Source organism: Scyliorhinus canicula, chromosome 7 (genome assembly GCF_902713615.1).
Source record: "Scyliorhinus canicula chromosome 7, sScyCan1.1, whole genome shotgun sequence".
Taxonomy (NCBI): domain Eukaryota; kingdom Metazoa; phylum Chordata; class Chondrichthyes; order Carcharhiniformes; family Scyliorhinidae; genus Scyliorhinus; species Scyliorhinus canicula.
This window is the reverse complement of record NC_052152.1, coordinates 34,674,277-34,689,774: the sequence shown is the minus strand read 5'-3', so window position 1 is coordinate 34,689,774 and position 15,498 is coordinate 34,674,277. Positions and strand designations below refer to the sequence as shown.

General features: G+C 48.1%; 1 protein-coding gene across 1 annotated transcript in view; it reads left to right on the top strand.

Moving 5' to 3' along the window:
• The window catches only part of tmem45a (transmembrane protein 45a), a 126,671-nt gene that overhangs the window by 92,785 nt on the left and 18,388 nt on the right, over positions 1 to 15,498 (top strand). The window contains exons 3-4 of the mRNA XM_038801735.1: positions 5,824 to 6,036; positions 11,765 to 11,949. Coding sequence (XP_038657663.1) covers positions 5,824 to 6,036; positions 11,765 to 11,949 — 398 coding nt within the window. The remainder of the gene's footprint in view (positions 1 to 5,823; positions 6,037 to 11,764; positions 11,950 to 15,498) is intronic.

Here is a 15,498-nt window from a genome sequence, read left to right as displayed (position 1 = left end):
GAGAGGATATACGGACAGTGTCCAACATCGCCATAGTTTGCCAACTGGCTGGGGGGCTTCTGCCAAGACCAGAGGGAGTAGTGGGGAGTGGCCAGGAAGTGGGCTCTGGGATCAGGGTGGATGGACACTGAGTACCATTGCCATGGCCGGCTAGGCAGCCATGCAGCTGCGCACACCGCTATCAGCCCACTTTAAACCTAGTGCCAGGGCATCCCCTGGGTGCTCTCTGCCCCAGCTGACTCATCAACTGTATGGCCACGGTCCAGCACAATCAGTGCCATCTGTTTGGCTTCATTAAGTGTGTGTGTGGGGAATGTAATGTGTATGTGCGGCTGCAGCTTGCCAGCCTCCTCAGTGTCAATCATGGACCCAGCCAATCCCGCACCGTTTTTCATTTGCCATTGGTTTGCACAGTGAAATTGAACAATCGCCAAATTCTGGAGAGCAACAGTGCGAGAAGAATCAATGTTCCCACTAATCTACGGGGTCACATTGGGAATAAACAGGCCAAGCGCAACTAATATTCCCTTTTAATGTGCATACATGTACAAGCACAAACAACCGTAATGCAAAAAGTCAGCCTCATACAGCACCCCCTGCCCCCGGACTGCTGCTGCTGCTGGCCTCTTTCCCTTTCGTTCTGCTAGGAAATCTAGAAAAGGCTGCCACCACCTGAAAAACTCCTGAACTGATCCCCTTAGGGCAAATTTCATCCTTTCCAATTTGAGAAACCCCGCCATATCATTGATCCAGGCCTCCACACTTGGGGGCCTCGCATCCTTCCACTGAAGAAGAATCCTCCGCCGGGCTACTAGGGACGCAAAGGCCAGAACACCGGCCTCTTTCGCCTCCTGCACTCCCGGCTCCACCGCAACCCCAAAAATTGCGAGTTCCCAGCCTGGCTTGACCCTGGATCCTACCACCCTCGATACCATGCTCGCTACCCCCTTCCAGAATTCCCTCAACGCTGGGCATGCCCAGAACATATGGGTATGATTCGCTGGGCTCCCTGAGCACCTATTGCACCTGTCCTTGCCCCCAAAGAATCGACTCACACAAACCCCGTAATGCTCCTGTTGACCCTCCTGAAAAAAGCCTTCGGGATAAGGATGGGAAGGCACTGGAACAGGAAAAAAAACCTCGGGAGCACCGTCATCTTGACAGACTGCACCCTGCCTGCCAGCGACAGCGGCAACATGTCCCCATCTTTTAAACTCCTCCTCCATTTGCTCCACCAGCCTTGTAAGGTTGAGTTTGTGTAGGGCCCCCCAGTTCCTGGCCACCTGGACTCCTAAGTACCTAAAACTCCTCTCCGCCCTTTTCAGTGGGAGCCTACCAATCCCCTCCTCCTGGCCCCCGGATGCACGACAAACAGCTCGCTCTTCCCCAGGTTGAGCATGTATCCTGAAAACGCGCCAAATTCCCTAAGGATCTTCATCAGCTCCGGCATTCCCCCCACCGGGTCCGCCACATACAACAATAAATCATCGGCATATAGTGACACACGGTGCTCCTCCCCCCTCGCGCCAGTCCCTTCCAGTTCCTCGACTCCCTCCACGCCATGGCCAGGGTTCAATTGCTAACGCAAAGAGCAGGGGGTCAGGGGACACCCCTGCCTCGTCCCTCGAGAAACCGAAAATACTCCGATCTCCTCCTATTCGTGGTCACGCTCGCCATCGGGGCCTCATATAGTAGCCTCACCCATCTGACAAACCCCTCCCAAAACCCAAACCTATCCAGCACCTCCCACAAGTACTCCCACTCAACCCTATCAAAGGCCTTCTCCGCGTCCAGCGCCACCACTATCTCCGCTTCCCCCGCTACCGCCAGCATCATTATAACATTCAAGAGCCTCCGTATGTTGGTGTTCAACTGTCGCCCCTTCACGAACCCTGTCTGATCCTCATGAATGACCCGTGGCACACAGTCCTCTATCCTCGTGGCCAAGATCTTTGCCATCAGTTTGGCATCTACATTTAACAGCGAGAACAGCCTGTATGACCCACACTGCAGGGGGTCCTTGTCCCGCTTAAGGATCAGGGAAATCATCGCCCGGGACATAGTGGGGGGCAGAGAGCCCCCCCCCCCCCCCCCCCCCCCCCCCCTCCCATGCCCCATTGAAGGTCCTAACCAACAGGGGACCCAACAGATCCGCATACTTCTTATAAAATTCGACCGGAAACCCATCTGGCCCCGGCGCCTTCCCCGACTGCATGCTGCCTATCCCTTTGACCAGCTCCTCCAGCTCAGTCGGTGCCCCCAATCCCTCTACGTGTCCCTCCTCCACCCTCGGGAATCGCAGCCGGTCCAAGAAGCGCCCCATTCCCCCCCCCTGGCCGGGGGTTCAGACCGAAACAGTTCGTCATAGAAGTCCCTGAAGACTCCATTGATATCTACCCCACTTCGCACCACATTTCCTCTCCTATCCTTAACTCCACCAATCTCCCTAGCCGCATCCCGCTTGTGGCGCTGATGCGCCAGCATCCTACTCGCCTTCTCCCCATATTCATACACCGCTCCCTGTGCCTTCCTCCACTGGGCCTCCACCTTTCTAGTGGTCAGCAGGTCAAACTTGGCCTGAAGACGACACCACTCCCTCAGCAACCCCTCCTCTGAAGCCTCCGCGTATCTCCTGTCCACCCTCACCAGCTCCTCCACCAACCTCTCCCTCTCTCTCCGCTCCCGCCTCTCCCTATGGGTTCGAATGGAGATCAACTTACCTCTGACCACCGCCTTCAGTGCCTCCCAGACCGTCCCCACTCGGACCTCCCCATTATCATTAGCCTCCAGGTACTTCATGATACCTCCTCAAACCCACCCGCTCACCTCCTCAACTGCCAACAGCCCCACCTCCAAGGGCCAGAGCGGGCGCTTGTCTCTCTCCTCCCCCAGCTCGAGGTCCACCCAATGCGGGGCATGATCTGAAAAGGCTATCGCCGAATATTCGGCGTCCTCCACCCTCGGAATCAGCGCCCTACTCATAATGAAAAAGTCGATCCGGGAATAGGCCTTGTGCACATGGGAGAAGTAGGAAAACTCCCTGGCCCTTGGCCTCGCAAACCTCCAAGGATCCACCCCTCCCATCTGATCCATGAACCACCTCAACACCTTGGCCGCTGCTGGCCTCCTACCCGTCCTGGACCTGGACCGATCCAGTGGCGGGTCCAACACTATTAAAATCCCCCCCCATTATCAGGCCCCCGGTCTCCAGATCTGGAATGCGGTCCAACATGCGCCGCATAAAACCCGCATCGTCCCAGTTCGGGGCGTACACGTTGACCAACACCACCAGCTCCCCCTGCAGCTTGCCACTCACCATCACATACCTCCCGCCGCTGTCCGCCACCACATTCAACACCTCAAACGACACCCTCTTTCCCACCAGGATCGCCGCCCCTCGATTCTTTTGCATCCAGCCCTGAATGAAACACTTGGCCCACCCATCCTTTCCTCAATCTAACCTGGTCCGCCACCTTCAGGTGTGTCTCCTGGAGCATGGCCACGTCCGCCTTCAGCCCCGTTTGACCGGCCCATTCAGTCCCCTCACATTCCAGGTTATCAGCCAGATCAGGGGGCTCCCTGCCCCCCTCCCCCGCCGACTAGCCATAACCCTTCCTCTGCCCGCCACAGTCCCGCGCCTCCCACTCGGCCCGTTTCCCACGGCAGCAAACCCCCGACTCAGCCCCTTCTGCATACTGCAGTTCCTCCCTGGCCATTCCAGCAGCAGCCCGGTACCACACCCCCCAGCTAGGGCCCCCCTAGCCGCGTTACTCCCTCCATAGTACTCCCGTAAGCCAGCTGACTCCTGCTGACCCTGGCACCTCCCGCCACTCCTCCGACCCTTCCCAACGTGGGGCTGCCCCTCCTCCCCAGTGCCCACGAGCAGGCTCTCCTCCTCCCCCTCCCGCTCTCACGCGGGGAAAAAAGCCCGCGCTACCAGCTCCGGCTCCGCCCCCCTCAGCCCTCAGCGCGGGGAAAAGCCCGCGCTTTCCTCCTGTCCAGCCCCGCCACCTCTAAAACAACACCCATTGTTAGCCCCATCCCCCTGCTGGGCCCCGGCCCCCCTTCCCACCATCAGCTCCCCACACAGCCAGTCTGCCCCCCTCCCTGAGCCCATCCACCGAGCCCAAGCAAAAAGACAGTACCCCACACACCCTGAAAACAACATAGAACCAACATTAAACAGAAACCCCCCCTCAAAGGGTAACACAGTTACACAGAGCCCCCCACACCCAACCCTAAGTTTGAGTCCAACTTCTCGGCCTGCCCAAAGGCCCACGCCTCCTCCGGGGACTCGAAGTAAAAGTGCCAGTCCCTGTAGGTGACCCACAAACGTGCCGGCTGCAGCATGCCGAACTTTACTCCTTTTCCATGTAGCACCGTCTTCGTCCGGTTGTACCCGGCCCTCCGCTTAGCCACCGCCGCACTCCAGTTCTGGTAGATCCGTACCACCGCGTTCTCCCACCTGCTGCTCCGCTCCTTCTTGGCCCACCTGAGCACACAGTCCCGGTCAACGAACCGATGAAACCGCCCCAGCACCGCCCGTGATGGCTCATTCGGCTTGGGCCTTCTTGCCAGAATTCTGTGGGCCCCCTCCAGCTCCAGGGGCCCCTGGAAGGACCCAGCTCCCATCAGCGAGTTCAGCATGACGACCACTAGGCCCCCAAGTCTGACCCCTCCAGCCCCTCCGGGAGGCCCAAGATCTGCAAATTCTTCCACCTCGACCGGTTCTCCAGCTCCTCGAACCGTTCCTGCCACTTTTTGTGGCGTGCCTCATGCATCTCTACCTTTACCACGAGGGCCGTGGCCTCATCCTCTCTTTCAGAGACCTGTTGTTGGATCTCCCGAATTGCCACCCCCTGGGCAGTCTGAGTCTCCATCAGCTTGTCGATGGAAGCCTTCAATGACTCAAGAAGCTCCGCTTTGAGCTCCCGGAAGCAGCCCTGGAGAGTCTCCTTCTGCTCCTGCGCCCACTGCCTCCATGCCTCCAGGTCTCTGCCGGCCGCCATCTTGTGCCTCTTCCCCTGCTTTTGTTTTGGCGCTGCCACCGCTATTTTACTCGCCCCGCTCCTGGTCCAGGCCATATACCGCTGGGGGAAAGTTGTTATCGCCTTCCTACGTCGGGAGCCGTCGAAAAAGTGCCGCTGGGGGCCCTAAAAAGAGCCCAAAGGTCCGTTCCTGGTGGGAGCTGCCGAACGTGCCGCTTAGCTCCACATAGCCGCAACCGGAAGTCCAATTTAAGGGAATATTGATGGGAACCTGAAAACGTTGGTCCGTAAGAGCATTGAAATTTTGGTGGAATTTCACTTCAGTCAGACAGTGTATTTCGGGCATCATTCATTGATTGCATCCTTGGAGGAAATTCTGTGTAAGCTGACAAACAGAACTGTTTCTGTTGGAGAATAGAAGATAGGATTTAAAACACTGTAAAAATGCATTTCCATTCATGTTGTTTGGCTGTTCTGCACAAGTCTGAGGTTGATACAGCAGTTTGGGTGCAGTAGTGTGAGGGGCCACTTCTCCTTGGGTGTTTTTCCTGAATTTATGTGACCTCATGGGCTCAGCCCACTTATGTAATCTTATGTGCTTTCATTGTATAGGGATTCAATTTTAGCAGAGCCTCTGAGGGTTCATAGTAGTCGGAAAGTAAAACAAAACAATTGAGGCAGTAAGCATTTAGTTATGTCATTTTGTTCAGTATAGCATATCAATGTGCTCTATATCTAATAAGAATGAAGGGACTGTGAAGTTCTCAGCGTTTGAAGACGAATACTAAATAACTCTGAGACTGGAGTGTCCTTTTAATTTTATTTTCTGTTGCAGGAATGATGGCTGAGCAGTTTGTTCCTGATGGGCCCCATCTGAAACTGTATAACAATGAGGAAAAACATTGGGACCACCTGATGAACTGGCAGCATGCAACAATGTATCTGTTCTATGGTATCTCCGGGATTGTGGACATTATAGTCCATCTAACACCTGCAGTGCCGTTAGCCCTGGACAGGCTCATGCTCGCCATTGCGGTCTTCATTGAAGGTTTGTTCATTCATCCTTAAAATATCAAAGAATTTTGACATAGATGTATGCTGTTTAAAACTGGGATTTAGCCACAGGGGCTCTTCACAGTAACTTCATTGAAGCCTACTCGTGACAATAAGCGATTTTCATTTTCACAAAGGGACACGCATCTCAAAGATCTTCAGTCGTCACATGGCCACCCAAGATGCTCATTTGATGCGGTACCTTGTCAGAAAATGTATGCCTCATATCTTCAGAGAAACCCCCACTTACTCAGAAACCTCAACAGACGACAGGGAAGCAGTTACATAGGAGAAAAGCTTATAATGGCATTCTGCTTAAATTCCAATCCCCCATCAGGACAGAAATACAATAAAAGTAATATCTTAACTATACAAAAGTCTGTCAGGGGCTTTGCGATCGTGTTGCAACCTACGCAATACCACTGGCGAGTCTTGTAATTGTTGATCTGGAATCATATGTGAAAAGGTTGATTGAGAATCTGAACATGAAATCTCCTCTTCCACTACCCCCAACAGAGTCAACCAGCACACCTGGAAACACAGGAGCCACTTCCTGGTGAACACCCACAGCAGCATTACCTCCTGCCATGCTTTCTGTAATGGTTGCTGACTCTGAAACTTTTCCCCACTCTGAGTCATAACATAAATGAAAATGGTCTTGGTGTCTGTGAACAACTCTTCCGTGTTTCAGTCTCATAACCCAAGATACTGGACCACTATGGTGTAAAAAAAAAAAAATTCCAGTAACCACGGGCACAGTCCAATGGCCTCGGAGGCATCTCACCAGATTTGTGATGTTTGGAATGCCTTGTGAGATCTAACGAGATGAGGTAAGTGTGGCCTTGGTGGGGTGTTCCTCACCGCGGCCAAAAAAATAAGAGTCCTGTTCGATAGCGGGGTTGCTCTCGGTGCCGAGAAATACTCCACTAAACACGTCCATCTGGTTTGAACTGCCGCTTTTGTGTGGTAGTCGCGTCTGTCTCCTGCTCACTTTTTCTCTGAGATCTGGATGAAGCAAATCCAGGTGAGACGTTGGCCTTCTACCTAACAACAATCCCTCTGAAGAGAGCCTGTTTGTGGATTGTGACATGATACGATTCGGGAACAAAAGTCTTGAGAGCTGTGTACTCGAAATCTTAACAATCGTTTGAGTAAAACAAATTCAAATTTTTCCCATCATTCTTTTGGTGGTGATCACAAATTAATGTTCCACGGACCCTTACTGACTCGCCAAGTTGTGTTCTAATTTGTTGCACTTTCAAAACATGTCAGAATTTTAAATTCATAGATTTCTTCTGAACCTTTCTTGCTTGAATGAAAACATCCTCATATTTTCCTGTCTCTGCTGATACCTGAAGCCTTTCAACCTATCAAATGACTTAATTTAATTTCTCTTGCCACCTCAAAGAATCATAGAATTTACAGTGCAGAAGGAGGCCATTCAGCTCATCGAGTCTACACCGGCTCTTGGAAAGAGTACCCTACTGAAGCCCACGCCTCCACCCACCTCTTAATAGCTTTTTATAAAAACATGTTCTTGGGATGTTGGCAAGGCCAAATTTATTTCTTATCACACGTAGTCCTGAGGAGGTGATCGTGGGCGTTCCCCTTAAACTGGTCCTTATGCGACAGTCATGCCACAATGAAATTTCAGGGTACTAACTCAGCAATGAGGAAGGTACAGAGATATATATCCAAGTCAGAGTGGTGTGAACTGAAGACGAAATTGCAGGTGATGTTGCGGCTATTTGTCATGATATGCAGACACAAACACTCATACACACACACACACACACACACAAAATGATAAACAGACAAGCAGCTAATGGACACAGAGAACAGGACATGACCAATATGCAGGCAGGACACTCAGGAGTGGGATCTGACTATAAAAGACACGAGGCACTCACACTCTGCCTCTTTCCACTGATGAACATCTAGAGTCAGTCAAGGGTGTTGTTACAATCTCACACCTCCCCCACGTGGCTAAGAGCTAGTCTGGTTCAGTCAGACAGTGTAACCACACTTAAGTTAGCAGAGAGTCGAACTCAACAGAGAACTGTGCTAACTGTGCTGATTGAACTAATAAAGCTGATTGAACTAATTTCAAGGTCTGGAGTATCTTTCTGATCTAAGCTGCATCCAGTTGCAGCCTGTGTTAGACCAGTGTACTTAACACGACAATATTATCTTTCTCTAGGGTAGAGGTCAGAGGGTAAGGAAATGTTAGAGTAACTGTTAAGTGTTACTGGGTTACAGTATGGTAAATATTAATTGATTGTTCACGCTGCTCAGAGACAGCAGCATGAGGGCACTTATTTAAGATCAACACTAAAAGAATGAAAGGAGAAATTTTAAAAAATGCATTAACATGAAGAGAATCTGGAATTGATTTGCCACTGAGACACTTTTATATTTTGTGACCTCTTACTTCTCATCTGTAATTTCCTGGATATAATGGAAAGGTATTTTGCCTGCATTTGTAAGTGGAGAACATTTCAAGATGGCTCAATAACAAGGATTAGAACTGGCGACAGACATTAATAGTAAATAATTGTAACGCTATTATTCTCTTCGATATGCAACTCACAAGACCAGACAGGAGAATTTTTAAAAAAATGTAATTCCTCCAGAGACTGATAATGTAGAAAAGGCTTCTTGGCCTTTTGGCTAAGGTGAGCGTGAGGTCAGGTGTAATGCCTCGATTTGGTATGTCTCTCTTGTGGGGACCATGAATTGGATTCAACTTGAATTGTTTTTTGGAGCAGCCAAGGAGCTGCATTAGAGGTTTGCCCCTGTCTACACTGATAAAGTAGTAAAAAAAAAAGCAGGAGATGTGACTATATTTCACACATTGCAAACACCCCCTCACTCCCAGATCCTCATTTACTGCCCCAGAAACTCCTTCCTAAATGCCCCAGAGGAGACCTGTCTTTGGCTGCTTTGTTTCAGATTGGAGACTACTGTACATCCGTGACACCTGCTAGAGGCCGACCTATAGGCATCTTGTAGCGTAGGGCAGGTACTGCTCATTGGCGTAAAATGCTTACACCACTAAATACTCTCCAGCTGGCGAAGTGATACAAGCCAAAGTGGTCAGCCAGCTATCTACAGAAACAAGAAGCAAGTTGCAGATTATTTGAAGGGACAACACATATTGCAACTTCCAATTGGAGTGGAGGCATCAGTTCACAGAGCACAAAACATTTCCTGATGGCAGGGTTCACAAGAGTGCTAAGCCTGGCCACCACTTGAGCACAAAATCTGGGCAGACCACACCAGTGGTATTGAGGGAGTGCTGCATTGTCAGTGGTGCATGTTTCACATGAAATGATAAACGGAGGATAGTGCAGGGGCAGAGCTGACTTTATGGTCGTAAGACCAGACCTATCCTGTGGACATAGCCGCAGGATCGGAGAATACAGCCCCATGCCTTTGTCTGCGAAGCACTTGGGTCTTGCGGGCAATGACTCTAAATGTGCTAGATAAACGTTTGTCTTTCTTCTTTCTTTAAAGGATGATCCAGAATGCCAAACAGGCCTCTCTTCATCATGTGGCAACAGGTTCATTCTACAAGCCAGTACACTGGGAATAGGATGTTGTGTTGCTCTAACATTTGCCCAGAGCACCTGTGCCACTGTGCTATTCTACATTATCAGTCTCTGGAGGAATTACATTTTTAAAAAAATTCTCCTGTCTGGTCTTGTAAGTTGCATATCGAAGAGAATAATAGCGTTACAATTATTTACCATTAATGTCTGTCACCAGTTCTAATCAATAAGAGCAAATTCAGCTATCCCATGCTCCCTGTGCATCATAGCAGGGAGGGTGATTCAGGGAACTGTAGGTTACCTGCCGTTGCCCTTTGCAGCCTGTCAAAATCAATCTGGTGTAAATATTGCAATAAAATGTAAACAACCATGGGATGGTTAAGATTGTCTCCAAATTAACTGTAATTACAGATTTAGAAGGCAACACTGTCCTAATCCGTGAATTACAATAAAAGTTAGATTTTCAGACCGTCTTAAAGAAAATACCCAAACCTTTCTTGTAGATTAAACCAATTATTTTTCCCATAAATACCATCAGATGTGTTTAGGTCTTTCTGATATGCAATCAAATTGAATTTGAAGTAATTAGATTGCAGCCGGAAATAATCTTGTTTAGTTTTACCCTTCAGGGCGGCACAGTGGTTAGCACTCCTGCCTCACAGCGTTGAGGACCCGGGGGGTGATCCTGGCTCGGGTCACTCTCTGTGTGGAGTTTGCACATTCTCCCCATGTCTGCGTGTGCCTCACCCCACAACCCAAAGATGTGTAGGGTAGGCGGATTGGCCACGTTAAATTGCCCCTTAATTGGAAAACATTATTGGGTACTTTAAATTTATTTTGAAAAAAGTTTTACCCTTCAAGATGTTTCTTCACAATGTTTTTATCTAACAATCACCAGAAAACCAGCTAATGAAAATAGTGTGGGGGAAAACTACGTTTAACATGCGTTACTCTGTCATATATGGAACAACGCGATGGGATCCCACCAGAAGGTTGTTGTTTCGAATTTCAAAATGTACTGTAGAATTTTTATTTGTATCTAATTGAGGTCAAATTATAAGTTCTCCAGGGGTAGCTGACAAACATAAGAACATAAGAACTAGGAGCAGGAGTAGGCCATCTGGCCCCTAGAGCCTGCTCCACCATTCAATGAGATCATGGCTGATCTTTCATGGACTCAGCTCCACTTTCCGGCCCGAACACAATAACCCTTAATCCCTCTATTCTTCAAAAAACTATCTATCTTTACCTTAAAAACATTTAATGAAGGAGCCTCAACTGCTTCACTGGGCAAGGAATTCCATAGATTCACAACCCTTTGGGTGAAGAAGTTCCTCCTAAACTCAGTCCTAAATCTACTTCCCCTTATTTTGAGGCTATGCCCCTTAGTTCTGCTTTCACCCGCCAGTTGGAACAACCTGCCTGCATCTATCCTATCTATTCCCTTCATAATTTTATATGTTTCTATAAGATCCCCCCTCATCCTTCTAAATTCCAACGAGTACAGTCCCAGTCTACTCAACCTCTCCTTGTAATCCAACCCCTTCAGCTCTGGGATTAACCTAGTGAATCTCCTCTGCACACCCTCCAGTGCCAGTACGTCCTTTCTCAAGTAAGGAGACCAAAGCTGAACACAATACTCCAGGTGTGGCCTCACTAACACCTTATACAATTGCATACTTTATGAATAGATAATGAAGTTCATTATTAGGTTTAATAAAAGACAGTCATTACTTACACTCAGTATTTTGACTCCTCCACTATGTACATGGTGGGGTTTCTGTACATGTGTGGTAGATTGAAGCAAATGCGAGACAAGTTCGGATAGATGGTTGGATAATTTATTCTTGCTTATATTTAAGCTTTGTGTGTTCCTCTTCAATGCAAACAATATGGGTTGAATCTCTGCAAATCTTTCAGATTGCACACTTCTATTTCAGCAAACTTCTGTCAAAAGTTACACCACACAATTGGGAGCAGCCAAAAAAAATTCACCACCAAATAAAAGCACCAAATGTTCAGGAGAGATGTATGTTTGATTTCACATTTTCACTGGGTAAATGTATGAAAATCATAAAAACTGTTTTTACTCAGCCCTTCCCTCACCCCGGAAAACCATAATGAATGTTTTCACTCACCCTGGCCCCCATAATCATGTTATTTGCTCTACAGGTTTTTTATTTTATTACCACGTCCACGGGCGTGCGATGCTTGACATTCATGTGCACATCCTGCTGTTGGTGGCAGTATTTGGCGGTTCCATTAGCATCTTCCTCGAAGTCTTCCTCCGGGGGAATATAGTACTTGAGCTTTTGAGGACAAGTCTTTGTATACTGCAAGGCAGCTGGTTCTGGCAGGTAAGGGATTCATTTTGTTTGAATTTCCCCTGCCCCTTCTATAAACCATGAAAGTAATTGCTTCCCTAAATCCACTAATTCTAGTGTGTATCAATGGAAATAAAACGAAGGACAGCGACAGGTTAACCTGGTGATAGAAAATTAACAAGATTGCAGTTAGTAAGGGGAACAAGCATAAGGGTAAAGGAGCAAATTTAGATTTGTGACAATAAGAGCCACAATTATACTGATAAATGCCGATAAAAGCTTTAAGCATGGGTCTGGGGAAAGACACTGCAAATAGTACAAATACTGTGAATCATTGTAGATGCCCAAAGGGCATGAACTGAAATCAGTTACTGGTGTTGATTTTATTGTTCAGTCGCTTGGCACGCAAAATCTATACTGTCAATGTATGAGTGCACATGACAGAAATATAGGCATTTTACCCTTTTGTTGTGGGTCACATGGTTTCCTAATAAGTTAGGCAGCACGGTAGCATGGTGGTTAGCATAAATGCTTCACAGCTCCAGGGTCCCAGGTTCGATTCCCGGCTGGGTCACTGTCTGTGTGGAGTCTGCACGTCCTCCCCGTGTGTGCGTGGGTTTCCTCCGGGTGCTCCGGTTTCCCCCCACAGTCCAAAGATGTGCGGGTTAGGTGGATTGGCCATGCTAAATTGCCCGTAGTGTCCTAAAAAGTAAGGGGGGGGGGTTGTTGGGTTACGGGTATAGGGTGGATACGTGGGTTTGAGTAGGGTGATCATTGCTCGGCACAACATCGAGGGCCGAAGGGCCTGTTCTGTGCTGTACTGTTCTTTCTTTCTTTCTTTCTTTAGCTGGCATGTTAGCTGAGGGGTTATTGGGTTAGGGGGATGGGGTGGAAGTGAGGGCATAATTGGGTCGGTGCAGACTCGATGGGCCGAATGGCCTCCTTCTGCAATGTATGTTCTCTGTCAAGATGCAGGTGGAACAAATTATAACTAGGATTGATGAAATGAACACGCACATGATTGCTTGGAACATTTTATTGGGTCACCAGTGGATAAATCACACAAATTTTCAATTGGTTAATGTGTACTGCAATAACCCCAAACACAGGGTTAATATGCAAAAGAAAATAGCCATTCGGCCCCCTGGGCTCTTCATCAAAACCCTATCATAAGGCCAGATTTTCATGGAGCCGGGCGAGCCCTGGAGGTCATTAAAAATGGTGGACGGGACCCAGATGTGGAAGTCCCAACTCGTTTCAGGATGATCCCATTATTATGCTGTGGGATAGGGAGCAAGACGTGAATCACGCAGGCAGGAAGCCCAAACTAAGTGGGGCCATTTGAAATTGGTGTTGAGTTCCAACAGACCCCATTTTCACTATTCCAAGGGTCTTAACCCGCAGTGTGGGTGTCACAAGTTCATGGAGGAGATGTTAATGCTCTTGAAAGGCAGATAGGGCCTGTTTAAGTGTAATGATTGGAGTTATTCCAATCCCAAGCCTTTTTAAAATGAAATAAATTGGGCTGCAGCTGTCAAGTAGAGCAAAAATACACAAAATGTTGTTGGGAGTCCATTGATTGACAGGACCTGTGGTATGGCTTACAAAAGGACATTTCTGTTTTGAAAGCTGAGCCCATTATGAATGCTTGGTTGAGTTTCAAAAACTCTAAAACGCTTATTTCAGCAGACGGACTAAGTTCACATCTTGATTGACGGTTTTAACTAGGCTATTAAAGGATAACTGACTTTGATCTGGTTACTGAATAGAAGTTTGTTTGTTTGTTTTTAAAACTGATTGATCACTTGAGAGGATTTTAAATCTTTGAATGGGTTTCATAAAGGTGAGTAAATGAATGTGTATGATTGAGAGCTCTATTTGGTTATTACAAAATAAATTTTATTTTCACCTCCACGTGACTTGTGAGGCCTGCCCATAGTGGATAAGTGAGTAGCTATAATAAGAATAATCTTTATTATTGTCACAAGTAGGTTTACTTCATTAAGACTGTAATTAAGCTACTGTGAAAATCCCCTCGTCGTTAAATCTGGCGCCTGTTCGGGTACACTGAGGGAGAATTCAGAATGTCCAGATCACCAAATTACCAGATTACCAAACAGCATGTCTTTTGGGGCGTGTGGGAGGGGACCAGAGCACCCGGAGGAAACCCACGCAGACACAGGGACAACGTGCAGACTCTGCACAGACCGTGACCCAAGCAGGAATCGAACCTGGAACCCTGGCGTTGTGAAGAAACAGTGCTAACATTGTGCTACCGTGAGGTGGCGCGGAGTGGCTAGTTAAGGGCTGAAGTGGCTAACAGTCTTCTATGAAACTGGACCAAAGTTTCGGGTAACCAAGGTAGGCCTTCCAACCTGCCTCTCTTAGCACTTGCTGCCTCCATGGTCACCTCCGGAAGTACAGCCCCAAACTTGATTGGACCCTTGCCCCATCCCTTCACACCCCCAGTCTGGCAGCAAAAATTGCATGTGTTCGGGCTTTTTATGTCGAGGAAGATCTGGCAAGTCAGGAAATTCACGACTTGAATTACCCACCATGGTAGTGAAATCTGACCCATAGTGTCCAACTATATGCGAGATGATTCACGGCTTATACTACATACATTTCAAGAGTTAGGTCTCCTTGATTGTTCTTTGTGTGATGAAGAATCTCCTGACATTAGGGGTCATGTGTCTCCATGTGCTACTGTCAGGGTTTAGTTTGGAGTAGTATGCACGGTAGCACAGTGGTTAGCCCTGTTGCTTCACAGCTCCCGGGTCCCAGGTTCACATCCCATCTTGGGAATTGTCTGTGCGGAGTCTGCACGTTCTCCCCGTGTCTGCGTGGGTTTCCTCCGGGCGCTCCAGTTTCCTCCCACAAGTCCCCAAAGATGTGCTTGTTAGGTGAATTGGACATTCTGAAATTCTCCCTCTGAGCACTCAAACAGGCGCTGGAATGTGGCGACTAGTGGCTTTTACAATAACTTCATTGCAGTGTTAATGTAAACCTACTTGTGACAGTAAAGATTATTATATTATTATTATTCCCAATTTACCTTTTCTCTAAAATAGTCTTTTAAATATTCTGCAAGGTCACTTCTGGGTCACATCCTTTCTGTTGTTTTAATTATCTAGCTGGAATGCTGTTTTCTTTGATTGCTACTTTGCAATGATTGACAGGCTGAGTGCTGAATCTAGTCGGAAACAGAAGGTGGTGTTTATTTTGGCCGAAGGGTGAAACAGGTGCAAAACCAGTGAAAGGCGGATAAAATGAGTGTGTTTTGAAGTCTGGATTTAGCAAATAATTTCAGTCCTAATTGCTGATTACCATAATTGAGTTTGCCTGGAGGTTCTAAACCTGAAACCTTAGCACTCCAATGCTGATTAAACACCATTTCTGTGCAGCAGCATTTGTGGGCTATACTGGTAGCTCTACTTGCGACCCCCGTCACGGCCACCTTGAGGGCTCTTTGGAGCCTGATGAATTTAGCAAAAATTGCTTGCTCGATCAAGTAGGCACTTGGGTCGAGGACTTGTTTGCTCCGTCATCTTGCTGGACCTTCACAGGTATTTCAGCGATGAA